The sequence below is a fragment of the Myotis davidii genome, unplaced genomic scaffold, assembly GCF_000327345.1.
Source record: "Myotis davidii unplaced genomic scaffold, ASM32734v1 scaffold704, whole genome shotgun sequence".
NCBI lineage: Eukaryota > Metazoa > Chordata > Mammalia > Chiroptera > Vespertilionidae > Myotis > Myotis davidii.
Window position 1 is genome coordinate 412792 of NW_006296284.1, and position 15272 is coordinate 428063.

At 35.7% G+C, this 15272-nt stretch overlaps 2 protein-coding genes across 2 annotated transcripts in view; one reads left to right on the plus strand and one right to left on the minus strand.

Moving 5' to 3' along the window:
- LOC107184318 (protein ZBED8-like) lies at positions 1-1433 on the minus strand (the record flags this gene model as incomplete). The annotated part of the gene is given in 2 exon segments (XM_015568853.1): positions 1-1129; positions 1270-1433. Coding segments are annotated over 2 exon segments (1293 nt in total), but the record flags the coding sequence as incomplete, so codon positions are not given.
- Positions 1-15272, plus strand: part of LOC102757166 (adhesion G protein-coupled receptor L3-like) — a 361454-nt gene that overhangs the window by 191722 nt on the left and 154460 nt on the right. The window lies entirely within an intron of this gene.

Below are 15272 nucleotides of genomic sequence, written 5' to 3' on the forward strand. Positions count from 1 at the left end.
GATGTCAACCAAGTAAGCTATTTTCTGCAGTTCACTTTTATCGCTGAAAAGTGCTTCGAACTGCGGTCTTGCTTTCTGATTAAAAAACGTTTTGAGTTCATCACAAAGCTCAAAAACCCGTTTTAAAAAGTTTCCTCTCGACAACCATCTCACTTCAGTGTGAAATAGCAGAGCATTGTTCGGCGCATCCAATTCATTGCACAGTTGCGAAAACAGTCGACTGTTTAAAATGCTCACCTTTACACACTTGACACAACTTATGACACTTTTCATTACTTCTTGTAACTTTTGTGGCAGCGTCTTCGTTGTTAATATTTGCCAATGAATCATAGAGTGAGTTCCGATGACTTTTGGTGACTCATTCAGTACCAAACGTTGAAATCCAGATCGACATCCTAGCATAGCTAGAGCACCATCAGTGCAAACACCACAAACCTTTTCCCAAGAGATCTTATGCTCTTTCAGAAATGAACCCACTGTGTCAAATACATCATGTGCAGTATTTGTCGTTTCAAGAGGTTTGCAAAAAAGAAACGCATCTTTAAAGTCACCGTCATTAATATACCTCACATAATCCAGTAACTGTGAACAGTTTGCAACATCTGTAGATTCGTCAAGCTGGATACTAAATATTGGAAGTGGAGCAGATTTAATTTCCTGGATTACCTAATCAAGAATATCAGTAGACATGTCATCCATTCTTCTGTGGACAATATCATTAGATAAGGAAATTGCACTCAATTTCATAACAAATTTGTCTCCGATCGTAACTTGAACAATGTCTTTGGCTGCTGGCAATAGTAAATCCTCAGCAATGGTGTGACGTTTCATAGTTCTGGCGATTCCGAGTGCCACCAAATATGAAGCTTCGATGGCTGCTACGTTTTGTTTGTGGTACTTGCCACCAGTGTCAAGTCTGGCTTTCTTGAGTCCATCAGCTTTACTTCTAAAATAGTTGGTATCCTTGCCTGCAAAGCTCGGATGCTTGTTATCTAAATGGCATTTTAGTTTGTTCGGCTTCATAGATTCGGCTGATAGAACCTTACAACAAATAACACATTGAGGTTTCTCAATTCCTCCTATTATTACTGAGGTAAAACCATACTGTAAAAAATCCTCACTATATTTTCTTTACATGATTTTACATTTACCCAGTAATTATAATTCATGAAGTGTCGTTTTACCTCCAATTCTGCTGCTTTCAACACAGCAGCTGCTTTCTACACAGTAGCTGCTCTCTACACATGTGTGACTGGTCTGCATAAGTACATTATGGCACCAACCCTGTCACGTACACCTGCATTTGTATGGGGTGTATGTGATGGGGTTGGTGGGATGATGTCATCATGCTGGGTACTCATATTTGGGTACTGCATGTGGGCAGACCCGCCTGGAGACGGATAGAGGAGCGGTGTCTCAGTTCCTAAGACCATCGAAAATATGTGTTTTCTGATGGTCTTAGGTGACCCTGGTGAAAGGGTCGTTTGACCCCCAAAGGGGTCGTGGCCCACAGGTTGAGAACCACTGTTTATAAGTATTTAACGTTACACAGTGGAGTGGTCTGCCACAGCAGAAAAAGAATGGATTTTGATCTGTATAATTCAACATCTGGTTGTTACTATAATGCTAAGCCTACCACAAATACACTTTGCCAGATATGATTTAGGATTACATTATATTTTATTTTCAGCAAATGTATTTGAAAAGAAGTAAAATATATTACTAGGAATAAACAAACCTTAGTCTGTTTATATATTAATTTACTGAAATGGAAAAATCATTCGTAATGAAAATATTAACATATATTGAGAAGGCCCTGGACACCTGTATTTGCGTCTATATTTCCTTGTTAATGTTCACATCACCTCTATGAAAACATTGTATTTGTTATTTGTTGTAGAAATGAGGAAACAGGCTAATATATTTTGTATGGGCCCACAGCTAGCATGTGGGAAAGCTAAGCTTTGAATTCAAGTTGAGACCAAAATGCTACATAACACACCCTCCACCTACGTTGCTATAGTTTCTAGCATATTTTTACCCCAAGTATAAGAATAACCTGAGTGGCTAAATTTGGCAGGTGAAATGACCTAATTCTTATAGGGATTACATGATACACACACACATACACACACACATGCAATTAAGGACGATAGATAACACATTTTATTAAAATGTCTTTCTCTGGAGAACATACAGAAATTATTTTACTGTTTTTAAAATTATTTTGAATAGCCCGGCTGGTGTGCCTCAGGGGTTGAGCATCGACCCATGAACCAGGAGGTCACAGTTCGATTCCCAGTCAGGGCACATGCCCGGTTTGTGGGATCAACCTCTAGTAGTGGGTGTGCACTAGGCAGCCGATCAATGATTCTCTATCATTGATGTTTATATATATATATGTATATATATATATATATCTCCATCTCTGAAATTAATAAAGTGTAATTAAAAATTATTTTGAATGTATCTGTGTTGTCAGATAGTTTACTTTCATACAAAATTATGTGAATATTATGTCATTTCCAGATTTGTATAACTTTAAATTTGCATATTTTGTCTGTTCTTATTTATTAAAAACACATCAGGATAGAAAATGTGGCTTATAAGTCATAGGAATTATCAAACTTTTTTAACATTACACATATTTGGAGAGGTATGATAAGTTCAAATATTTTAAGTATAATGTATTTTTTAGAAGAAAATGTTCCGTGCAACTTATTTGATATGTCAGCCAGTAAAAATATAAAACATTGTTATTATTGTTGCTTAATAGGCGAGTTTATCTCTTATAATGACTAAATGATGTCATTGGTATTTCCTTTAGCTAATAACAGCATGATGTATGCCACAATTTATTCAGTGGTATCAACTGTCATAAAATAGAGCTTAAGGTTTTATATTACAACTAAGGTTAAAAATAAACTAAATCGAATATTATGGATACTATTACTTTAATCTGGTTTGTATAGGATTAATTAAATTCCTATGAAATTTTAAGTTGGGCAAGTAATTGTTTAAGTAATTTGGCAGGTTTTCTGTCCTTTGGTTTCAGTGGTAAAATTTATACTTAATGCCTAAATCTGATTCAATGAAACCATGTAATACTTTATGATATTTTTTCAGAATTAATAATAATAATTTGAGTTTTTTATCCAACAGGAAACGAATATTAGAGCCACATGAAAAAACTGTATTAAAGAATTATATTAGAATAATACATTTGAAAAATAACTTGCTTTGATATTGCAGAAGTGGATATGCATTAATTTTTTACATATTAATTTGCTTTTTGGCTCAAATGTATAGTGAGAGAATAGTCTCAGACCTTTAAGATTTTGCCAGACTCTGAAAGTACAATACAATATATCAGTTCATCCTTTAATTTCCTTTCTTTGTGTTCTATGAAGCCTTCCAGCTTCAAGGTTTGAGAGTCTTACAGTCTCACTTTACATCTTGATGGTGTCTTAGAGTGGTCCACAGAAACAATAGAAAACCACAGCTGTGTAAATGAACTTTACATTTACATGGCCTCTCGTTTTACCTTCCAAAGAAAACTCTATAGCAACAGCTTCTCTGTTATTGTTATAGAACATCTTAAAGGTTGGAAAAAAGGCAATAGAGATTCAAATCCCAAGAGATGAAGGTTAGATTAGCCTAATATATGCCATTAATTTCACAAGTGCCTGTATTTAAGGCTATAAAATTTATTTTGGAATTTGACTTGAATTTTCAACTATAAATGTATACATCCTATGATTGAATGGGTGAATTAACTAGAAAATGAGTGAATAAATGAGTACATGAAGGGATTCTTCTGTAAGTCATATACTCAAAATTATAAATTAGGTTTTCATAATGAACATGTTGAAGACTGTATTTATGAGAAATGCATGTGGAAAAACAACCACGTGAATATGAAGGATGGTGAGTCTACATTACATACTTTTTTTGAAAAAGAAGGTAGTGCAGGGGAGGAGAAGAGGAATGGAAAATAAGAGAAAACTATGTTAACATGAAGGGTCCCAGTACTATTTGTAAGATGGATCCCTGGATCTCAGAGAATTGTCACAAAATTAAACATCCCAGTAAGGGTATTTTAAAGATTGCATTAAATAACCATCGTATGCTTTCTGTTTCTGGAAATTTCCCCTTCTATTTGCCTCCAATGAATTCCAAATGTGCCAAACTTATTAGCTTGGCCCACACTTCTCTTGCTAGGCCCCAGTTGGCCAATGAGAATGCTATTTTAATCTACTGACCCTGCACCGGGGTATTTGCAGCCCGTGGAGGTATGAGCTGCTGTCCATTTTTCTCCCTCTACTGCTGTTAAAACTGATTTGTTGCAGACTGTACAGAGATTCATTTGATCTTCCTCTGCTTATGAGAATAGGTTACCAGAAGCCCCACAACTATTTTCTAGCTCTTCCTGATATGGCGAACTAACTTTGGATAGTAACCTGGTTTTCAATCTGAAAGCAAGCAGAAATGTCCCTTACTTACCACTATTTAAGTTGGAGATTGATTTTTAACTTAGACTGTTTAATGTATTTATATAAAGTCAGTAATGATGCATTTTAAAATTCTCAAAACTACCATGAATGGTTTTAGACTGAGGTTCAAATCTAAATTAAGTGATAGGTCACAGGTTGGATTCCAGGTCAAAGGCACATACCTCAGGTTTGTTTGCAGGTGTGATCCCAGCCCTGGTCTGGGTGCTTTCTGGAGGCAACCAATACGAGTCTTCTCTCTCTCAAGTCCATGTTTCTTTCTCTCTCTCTCTTTCTCTCCCTCCTCCTCACCCTCCCTCCAACCTTCCCTTCCACCCTCTCTAAAGATTAATGGAAACAATATCTTCAGGTAAGGATTAACAGTGAAAACAACAACACAGTAATAATAGTTGTACTCGTTTGTTTGATATTTATTAAAATGTAAATATTGACAATGATTGCCTCTATAAGGAGGTGTTAGCTTTAGAATTTAAATGTACTTTTTGTAGAATTAAAAGCTAGTTTGGAGCTTAACTAAGGGACCCCTGAATGGGAACTTTAGGACAGAGATAGCATAGTAGAGTTTCATTTTGTCTATGAAGACAGACATACTAGTTTTTTTATAATAAGGAATCCATGTTTTTGTGTGTGCATGTATGTTTAATCTCTTTCATGAAAAGCAGAACAAAACAAAAAAACTGCCTAAATCAGCATTTTGGCCAATGTATGAGAAGGAAAAAATTTAAAACTCCTTACGTTGTTTCCAGTTACTACTTTAAAAGAATTGGTGTTAGACATTTTTAAATAACTTGTGTTTTTCATAAGTTTATATTTGCAACTCTATAAACATGGGTTATAAAATGAATAATATTCAGAGGTGAGCTAGATAGGATTTTTGTTATTTGACATATTGCAAGAATTAAGAATTCTGTATATCTTTTAATCAAATTCCCCAAAATATTAAAATTTTACCTGTTACAGCATTTGCCAAAAAAAAATGACAACTTTTTTTTAAGCTCAGGGGCTACACATACTTTGTCATCCCATCAGAACTCACCAAACAAATGCAGAAATAAAGTTACTAATAATTCAAGATGATTAGTGAAGGACATTTAACCCCAAGTTTTGATCCTTTTGTATGTGGGGCTCAATGACTGCACAGGTTTCAAGGCTCAGAAGCCAGCCCTGTTTATAAACTTTATTCAGGTGTCAACTGTCCCCAAATTTTCTATTATAGCAAAAGGAAATCACTAATCGTGCACTAACTATGCACCTTTATTTTATTTCTTTAGAACAGTCTCTCAGTCTTTTGTGTCTCATGACAATGACACTTATAAATAACATAGGACAGTTATTTTATAGAATATCTCTCGATTTGAGTTTTTCTGATGTTTTCTCATAATTATAAAGTTTTGGGCAGGAATACCGCTTTCTTCTTAGTGCATCGTTTCTGGAGGCCAGTGATATTAGGAATAGTAATTTGCCAGCCCTCCTTCCTCTGTAGAGTCTATGTAACAACAGAATAAGCAGGATTTTTTCTTAAACAGCTTGCCAACTTTTTATTTGCCTCTTATATGAAAAACTGGCTATTTCAAATGGGATATGACCTTTGTTAATACTTAAGAACACTATTTGACTTCTAGCTTTGAACATTAATGATATTTTTCTACTTTTGCATAAAATTTTGGCTAATAACTCTTTCCGTCTGTCTTTCGCTAGAAATATTATCAATTCTCTTTTATGCATCATTAAATGTTTTCTCCACATTCATGATCTGTCAAAAATTTCAAGCACATCTTAAGCTTAGCTGCAGTAAGGACTGCTTATATTTTACTTACTGAATTTCAGGAAAAATGCTTGAGAGATTTGTTTATTTCCACCATGTATCAAGAAGAAATCACTTTAAAAATTCAGCTAATGAAGTGATAATTCTACTTGAACTCTCATTGGAAAAAGCCCTTCTTTGTTATGGCACATAGCATATACATATGTGAATTCTAATTGCTAATATATTTTGTTAAGTGTGTGTGTATATATGTGTGTGTGTGTGTGTGTGTGTGTGTGTATTCATGAGTGGCATTCAACTGTGGATGGTTTTCTTATCAAGGTAATGTTAGCTTTATAAAATGAATTAAGAAGTATTCCCTCTCCTGTTGAAGAGATTGTGTAGAATTGTTAATTCATTAACTATCGGTAGAGTTCTCAAATGAAACCATCTAGGACTGGAAATTCATTTTCTGGGAGCTTTTAACTTATAAATTCAAATTATTTAATAGTTACGGAGCTATTTAAATTATTTTATATTGCGTTATTTGTCTTTTTTGAGGGATGTCTACTTCATCTAAATTGTCAACTTTATATCTTTGAAGTTGTTCGTGTTTTCTTTTGTCCTATTCATGTATATAGGGTCTCCAGTGATTGATATGTGTTGTTTCATTATTAATAAAGGTAATTCGTGCCATTTTTTGGTTAGTCTGCTAAAGTTTGCCAGTTGTAATGGTCATATCAAAGAACAAGCTTTTGTTTCACTGAATTTTCTGGTTCTTTTTTATTTCATTGATTTCTGCTCTTATCTATATTATGTCTTCCTTGTGCTTGTTTGGAATTTATTTTGCTCATGTTTTTCTAGGTTCCTGAGGTGGTAGCTTAGATGATCTTTGTGCCATTTTTTTCTAATATATGCATTTATTACTCTGTATTTTCCCCTAAGTACTGCTTTATCTGTATCCTACTAATTTTGATATGTTGTATTTTTTTATCTTGAATCTTCTTCTTTGACTTTTTTATTATTTAGATGTGTATTGTTACAAGTGTTCAAAGATTTTCCTGATATCTTTCTTTTATTGGTTTCTAGTTTGATTTCATTTCATCAGAGAACACATTCTGCATGATTTTAATTGTTTTAAATTTGTTAATGTTTATTATATATTCCAAGACCTATCAGTAGTCGTATCATTGTGTGTGTTCTACGGCTCTTTAAGAAGAATATGTATTCTACTATTTTGTGTTGAGTATTCTACAATGTCATTTAGAGTCTATTGATTGAGTTTTTCTGTGTCCTTGCTTATTTTTTTGCCTAGTTGTTTTATCGATTTTTGAGAATGGAATTTTGAAGTCTTCAATTATAATTGTGGATTTTTCAATATCTCTTTTTAGTTCTGATTTTCACATAGTTTGAAGCTTTGCTGTTTGGTATACCAGGGCACATTTAGGGTGGAGATATATCTATATATCTTGTTGGATTGGCTCTTTTTTATCATTATATAGTGTCCCTTTCTGCCTATGATAACTTTTGTTGCTCTGAAATCTTCCTTTTGTTATGTTGATATAGTCAGTATTGCTTTTTCATTATTTCACATACACCCTACCTGTATTGTTTTCAGTATTCAGAAAGCAAGGAAAAGGGAGAATGCTTTTTGGAAACCTTTATAGAAATTTGATGTTTGTTGCAACATCCAAATGTAAGCTCAAGTACTTGTTGAGAGAGGTATCTATATAATAAAGAGCCAGGGGCCATCACATCCAAAACAATCGAATGGACAACCAAACAGGCTGAGTGGGGTGACCAGGATGGCAGGGGGGTTAGTGAGGGACGACGAAATGACTGAACAGCAGGCTGTGTGGGGCGACCAGGTCAGTGGGGGAGGCAGTGAGGGGTGACGAGACAGTTAGTGGCAATCAGGCATGCAGGCAGGCGAGTAATTAGGAGCCAACAGTCCAGGATTGTGAGAGGGATGGGTGCCTGGTCGCCTCACGCTAGGATTGGGCCTAAACCAGCAGTCGGACATCCCCCAAGGGGTCCCAGATTGAAGAGGGTACAGGCTGGGCTGAGGGGACTCCCCCCCACTCACTCCCTCACCCCCCCACCCCAGTGCACTAATTTTGTGCACCAGGCCTCTAGTATTTAATAAAAAAGTGGCCTATAACATTGTATTTAAAAATAATTCTTCATCACAGATTGTCTGTAAAACACTCACTGGTTTTGAAAATGAAAACAATCCTCTAGTGGTATGATTGTTTTATGTAAGGTTATTTTTGAGAAAATGTATAAAAGTATTTTATGTTCAATAAAATGACAGATGTTTTAAAATTCCTTTTTTTTTTAAAGGGTAGGTGTATGTAAATGTGATGGATTCTGTGCTTAAGTTCTGTCTATTCCATGAATGAGGGTTATGACTTATCAACATGTGCGAAGTAGAGAGTTTAGGGGGGGGAAACTTTGCTAAAGTAGTAAGTCCAAAGCATTCACATCGATTGGTGGTAGAGCAGTGAAGGCTTTAAATAATCCCTTGTTTAAAAAAAAAAAAGAATGATAAACAAAATTTAGGCAAGTGTATCAGTTATCAGTTGAGTTTGGTCAAAAATTTTAAAGATACATTTTTTTTTTCCTAACATGACTCATCTAGACATGGGCTGGAAGCTGGTATGGTTTCAATATTACTCAACTTTTCTGTTGTCCTTATGTATGACCTTCATTTTCGTGTTTGCAAATGGTCACTGGAGTGCCAGTCACCATGTTCTGGCTGGAAAAGGAGAAGGACAAGAAACAAAAGGCACATTTTATTTAAGATTGCCATTCATTTTGAACATTTTATAGATGTTGCACTTAGCAACTTTTTCTATTATTTTATTCCACCAAAAGATGCCACATATTTTCCCATATCTGAAAGAGTGGAAGTGCAGTTTCTTTTTAAGGTGAGCATAGGGCTTTCGCCAAGAGTAAAACAAATCGAAAATGGATATTGAGTAATCCCCTAGTAGTCTGCCATGTCAGTTTTCTGATATTCCACAATTGAGCATATTTCAAGCTCAAAAAATATCTGACCTACTTTTGTTTTCAAAATGGCAGCAAATTTAGATAAAATGTTGTTTGGGGTGATCTGTGTCATTACTTCTTTGTCTTAAGAATTGTCTGATCCTTTGTGTTCTTGTGGTACTTTAGTTTTCCTAGTGATACTTTTGGTGGGGTAGAGGTCTAAGAGCTGTATTCGTTGATAAAATGGTACAGATTGATAAATTTTATAAAATAAAAGAGCACTTTGAATTAAAACAGACCATTTGACTAGAGAAATAACATTCTGTTTAGAAAATTCTCAAAAAGGTCCAATATTTGTTTTGTTCATTTCATAGTCAAATGTTCTAGTCCTTCACATTAATGGGTGTTAATGAAACTATTATGGTTGAGTACTTAATTATATTAACTGTGTTGCATATTCATGCTTTTATGAGGAGAGTTTGATAAGAGATACACAATTGAATATACAGAGATCACCAAGTAAATTTCAAAGGCATTATATAGGAAAAAGTATTAATTCAATTCAGATATTATTTACATTTTATAGGCTATAAATAGAAATCCTCTGTCATACATTTTAATAGATTACTCTGTTTAGAGTGTGGTTCTGTGGTTTTCATGGCTTTATAGTTCTCAAAATTCTTACCTTAAGTGACAATTATTATGTTAAGAATGTGGGTATAATTCATGTATGATACATGCAAGTAGCATTATCACTATATTTTGATGTAAGAGAAGTAAAATATATTTAGATGTTTTAAATAATTTTTAACAATCTAAAATCTGGTTGGGGCTAACTTAAATAATTAAAAGAATTAAAGCTATTCCTTTCTAGTCTCTTCATTTTTTTCTTCCATGATTATCATTTACATTAGGGAGCATTGCTATATGAATATGCATGGGATTTCCTAATTAGCAATTTTAAAATACTTTGGTTTCTGTACATACACTTTTGTTAGTGGTTATTTACACATTTTTATCATGATAAATCCTAGAATGATAATAACGCATTTGTACTTGATGAAAGTTTAGAGATTAGTTCAAAGTGTCATTTTTACAGACGAAGAAACTAAAGCATGGAGAAATTTAGGCTTGAAAAAGCCACTTATTTGGTGAGATGAATTAGAACTTCATTTTCTAAATCTTTCTTGTGCTGTCACCCATCTCAAAGAAGAAATTTGCTTACCAGATGAGAAATTCTACTCTAGTTATTTTGAAATGATATATGGAAGGACCTATATTCAAGCTTTAGCACTGTCTCTTAAGAATTGTATTACCTTCGGCAAGATACTTGTCTGTTATCAGTTTTCTATAACACAGGGAAATACCAGATTACTAACAAATTCACACAGTTGCTGTGAAGATCAAAAGAGAAGCATGTGAAAAGCACTAGCTATCTAATAATAGTATCAACAACAAGAATAATTTATATCTCTATGGCACTTTTAGAAAGTACTATTTATTATTGCTCTAGTTCCTTATTCATTTGACCTGCTTATTTTTCTTACATTTTATACAGATTAATCATGCAAAATATTTCTACATACTGTGATGCTAAATACAAGTAGGAAAATTTACTTCATGATCTTAGTGTGATTAAATTTAATTTACAAACATTAATTTTGAAAATTAAACTTAATTTATACAACTATTGTGATCTATCCTGTCAAATAACCAAATGTTAAGTACTTTATGATGCCAGAGAATTCCACAAAGGTGATTGGTACCTGTGAGCCTGAACACCTTGATTGTACTAATTTAAGTACAGTATCTCACCCTCATTCCTGTTTTGCTTTCTGAGGTTCCTGTTACCCATGGTCAGCTGCTGTCTGAAAATATTAAATGGAAAATTCCAGAACTAAACAATTCACAATGGTAAAATTATAGGTTGTTCTGAGTAACTATCCAAGAACACAAATTGACCCTTCGTCCAGCGTTTCCACACTGTATACCTCTCTGAGCCTTAGTCGCTTAGAAACCACATGAGCTGTCTCAATACTGCAGTTATTGTGTTAAAATCACCCTTATTTTACTTGGTAATGTTTCAAAAGCATAAGAGTAGTGATGCCCACAATCCAAGTATTCCCAATAGAAGCTATAAATTGCTTTATTTAAGTAAAAAGGTGATAGCACCTCACTTAATTAGGAAAAAGTGTATCATGCTGAGGTAGCTAAGAGCATCTATTCATAAAATTCTGAAGAAGGAAAAATAATTTTTTGCTAGTTTTCCTGTCACACCTCAATTGCAAAAGTTAAGGCCACAGTGTGTGATGAGTTTTTAGTTAAGTTGGAAAAGGCATTATAGTTGTGGCTAGAAGATATGAACAGAAAACGTGTACCTATTGATGGCAAGGAACTGCATCAGAAAGCTGTGAGCTTATACAGAGACCTCAGCAACAGACCCTCTGAAACTAGTGACACCACGCCATTTACTGAAGAAGAGGATGGTTACACAGATTCAGGAATCTATATACTAGAGGCCTGGTGCACCAAAATTTGTGCCCTTGGGTGTGTTTCAGCCTGAGCAGTACTCCTGCTGTGAGAGCCCCCTGACCACCTGGGGACAGCTCCTGCATTGAGCGTCTGCCCCCTGGTGGTCCGTGGGTGTCATAGTGACCAGTCATTCCCAGTCGTTCTGCTGTTAGGGTCAGTTTCTGTATTACCCTTTTATTATATAGGATAGAGGCCTGGAGCACAGGTGGGGGCCGGCTGGTTTGCCCTGAAGGGTGTCCCGGATCAGGGTGGGAGTCCCGTGGGGGTGCCTGGCCTGCCTGGGTGTTTGTACACTGGTCACACCCCCTACAGGGTGGGAATCTTCACTGGGTTGCCTGGCCAGCCTGGGTGAGGGGCTGATGGCTGTTTTCAGTCTGGTCACATCCCCTTCAGGGTGGGGGTCCCCACTGGGGTGTCTGGCCAGTCTGGGTGAGGGGCTGAGGGCCGTTTTCAGGATGGCCAAGCCCATGGGCGATGGAAGCTCCCCGCCTCTCCTTTTTTTCTTTTTATTCTGGGATTTATTTACTTTCTATAATTGCAACTTTGTTGCTTTGAGTGGAACTGACAGCCAGGCCACAGCAGGCTGGTTTCCTCTATCACTGGAGCAAGCAAGCTTCCTGCTGGCTTCAGCTCTGTGGCTGCTGGCCGCCATCTTGGTTGGGTTAATTTGCATACAGTCACTCTTATTGGCTGGTAGGTATGGCTTAAGGCATAGCAAAGGTACAGTCAATTTGCATGTTTTTCTTTTATTAGACTAGATACAAGCCTAAGCGACCGTTACAACAGGTCGCTATGACGTGCAGACCACCAGGGGCAGACACTCAACACAGCTTCCCCCTTCTGGTCAGTGTGCTCCCACAGCCAACCTCCTGTGGCCAGCCAACCTCCCACGGTTCATCCCCCCCGGCTACCCCGGTGGTCAGTGCGCTCCCACAGCCAACCTCCACAGCTGCACAACCTCCTGTGGTCCCTCCCCTCAGCTGGCCCCACCAGCCAACCTCCCACAGTCCCTTGGACCAGCCCTGGGCCCTGATTGAGACTGGGCTAGATGGCCCTGATCGACCATAACTGCCAGCCAGGCCGAGGGACCCCACCGTGCACGAATTCATGCGCTGGGCCTCTAGTAGGTTTATAAAGAATACTGGAAGCAGTACTTGTCACTGAAGAAGCTGCTGCAACATTTCTAGTAGAGCAGAAGAAATTGATTAAGGAGAAGGTATAAGAAAAAACCATAGTATGTATTGGGTTTGGTATTATTGCTCCCATCTGGGGTTTTGGAACATATGTATTCTCCACAGATAAGAGGATAAGGGCTATTACTCTATTTTCAATAAGAAAAGATATAATGTGGCACTGGGATAAGAATCTCTCATATGTTTATAGCTAAATACAATTCACAATGTTTATAATTAGACATGGTTTTTCTTTAGTTATAATTTATTCTATCATCTTTTCTTGGCCTTGAAAACATCTAATCATTCTTGAAGGTCATAAGATATTATCATCTTTGAGAATCTTTTCCTAACTTAACTTTTAACTTACATAACTTTTAACTTGTACAATGATATACTAAGAAAATTGTCCCAACAAAGGCATAGTGAGTATTTTCGTGTCTTTACATGTTTGAAAGAAAACCATCATCATATTTCAGTGTATGTGTGTGGAGGGTAAGGAGTCTTGCAGATCTTTCCTTTAAAGTAACCAGTAGTGCCTCAAAGAGTTCAAATTAATGTATAAGCCTTTATGTAAGCATTAACTTTAGTATCTTTTGAAAAGTAACCAATTTATAATATATTCTGTAAAGTATCTTCCTTAATAAACAGTGGGGTGATTGCATGGAAGGACAGAAGTGGCGGGAGGTGAAGGATGCTATTGAGCAATAAATGGTGTTGAATGGAGACTTGACTTGGGGTTGTAAACACACAATACAGTCTCCAGATAATGTGTTGTAGAATTGTGCACCTGAAACCAGTATAATTTTGTTAACAAGTGTCACCCCAATAAATTCAATAAATAGACAAATAAATAAATAAATAATATTCTTAAATATTTTTAAATATTTGGCCTTTTATCAATAAGAAATATTTATTTGATTTCTTATTTTCACTTAAAATTGTGGCGAATGTTATTGCTATGCTTCTCAGAACTGTAAATACTAACATATTCACAAACATGCTGTTTTTATGCATACAGATAAGACAAAACAGAAGTATTATGGAGTATCTTATTGTAGATTTGTTTATATCATATATTAGAGTTTCCAAGATATTTTCTCTAAATATGAAAAAACTAAAATTGGTCCAATTTACTTTTCTGTAGTATATGCAAATAAATATTTGTACTAGTATGTATGCTTTATAATGTCTAATTCATTAGTATTATAAAGGTTCATAAATTCTGGTGGGTGTATCACACTGTCTTATTAATTAATATTAACCTGCCAGGACAGTTTTCAGTTACATACATTTTTATTTTTTTATTTCATTTTTATGAACACTTAAGAATTTATGTATTTTTCATATATGAAGTATATATGAGATTATATATGCACACATATATTTGGGAATAAATCAGTAGAAAGAAATTTTGAGTTGCTGTCTTGGTTTGGTGATAACATGTTCATTAAGCAGGTAACAAAAAAAGTATTTTCACAATGAAGTTTTAATAAACATAAAGGTGAAGGAAATATTAATTCCTAGCTTTAATATAAAAAGGTATTGCCAAGGGGGTCTAATGGGACTCTGTTTAATGAGTTTTAATATCAAATTTGGTGGGGGTAGGCATGGCTAAAACTATTTAAAATTGACATAACTAGACAGAGTTTTGAGGTAAAACTATATAGTTTTTCTGAGTTGAAAACCTCTTGATTACTCCCCAAATTTAATAATTTTACTTACCAAGCTTATATAGAATATCTGTTCATCAGGAGTTGAGGATTGTAAGGAGCGGTATCTTGAAGTGTATTGTCAGCCACAGCAGTAAAGCGACTTGATCATTTCAGTAAAGAAGCAGATACAGAATTATTCAGATTCTGATAGAGAAGGCATAAGTAAGAGCAGGACTCAGTGAGCAGCATAAACAAAGTAAGAGGCCGTGAACTTTCCTGATATTCCCTAGGATGTGAATCCAATATGGAGGTGATTAGCATGAGATGAACTGAAAGATCTATTCAGGTTGAGTTTCGGGAGTTGTTGAATACCACTGTAAGGAGTTTGGACTTAACGCTACAGCAACACAAAGTCCCCTGAGGCTTGATGAAAACATAGGGAGAGAGCATTTCAAATGGCCTGCGTGGCAGCAGTGTGGAAGATCAACTAGGAGGCCAAGCAAGAGTTCACAGGACCCTAAGCTTGTGAGATGCTAGAAATAGAAGGAAGGAGATGGTTTTAAGAGGTATTTTGGAGTGGGTTTAAAGGAATTTACATGCTTAGATGTGAATGTGATTAGAAGAATTTGGAAGAGGGAGGTCTCCTACATCGTAGCAGGATTTGTAA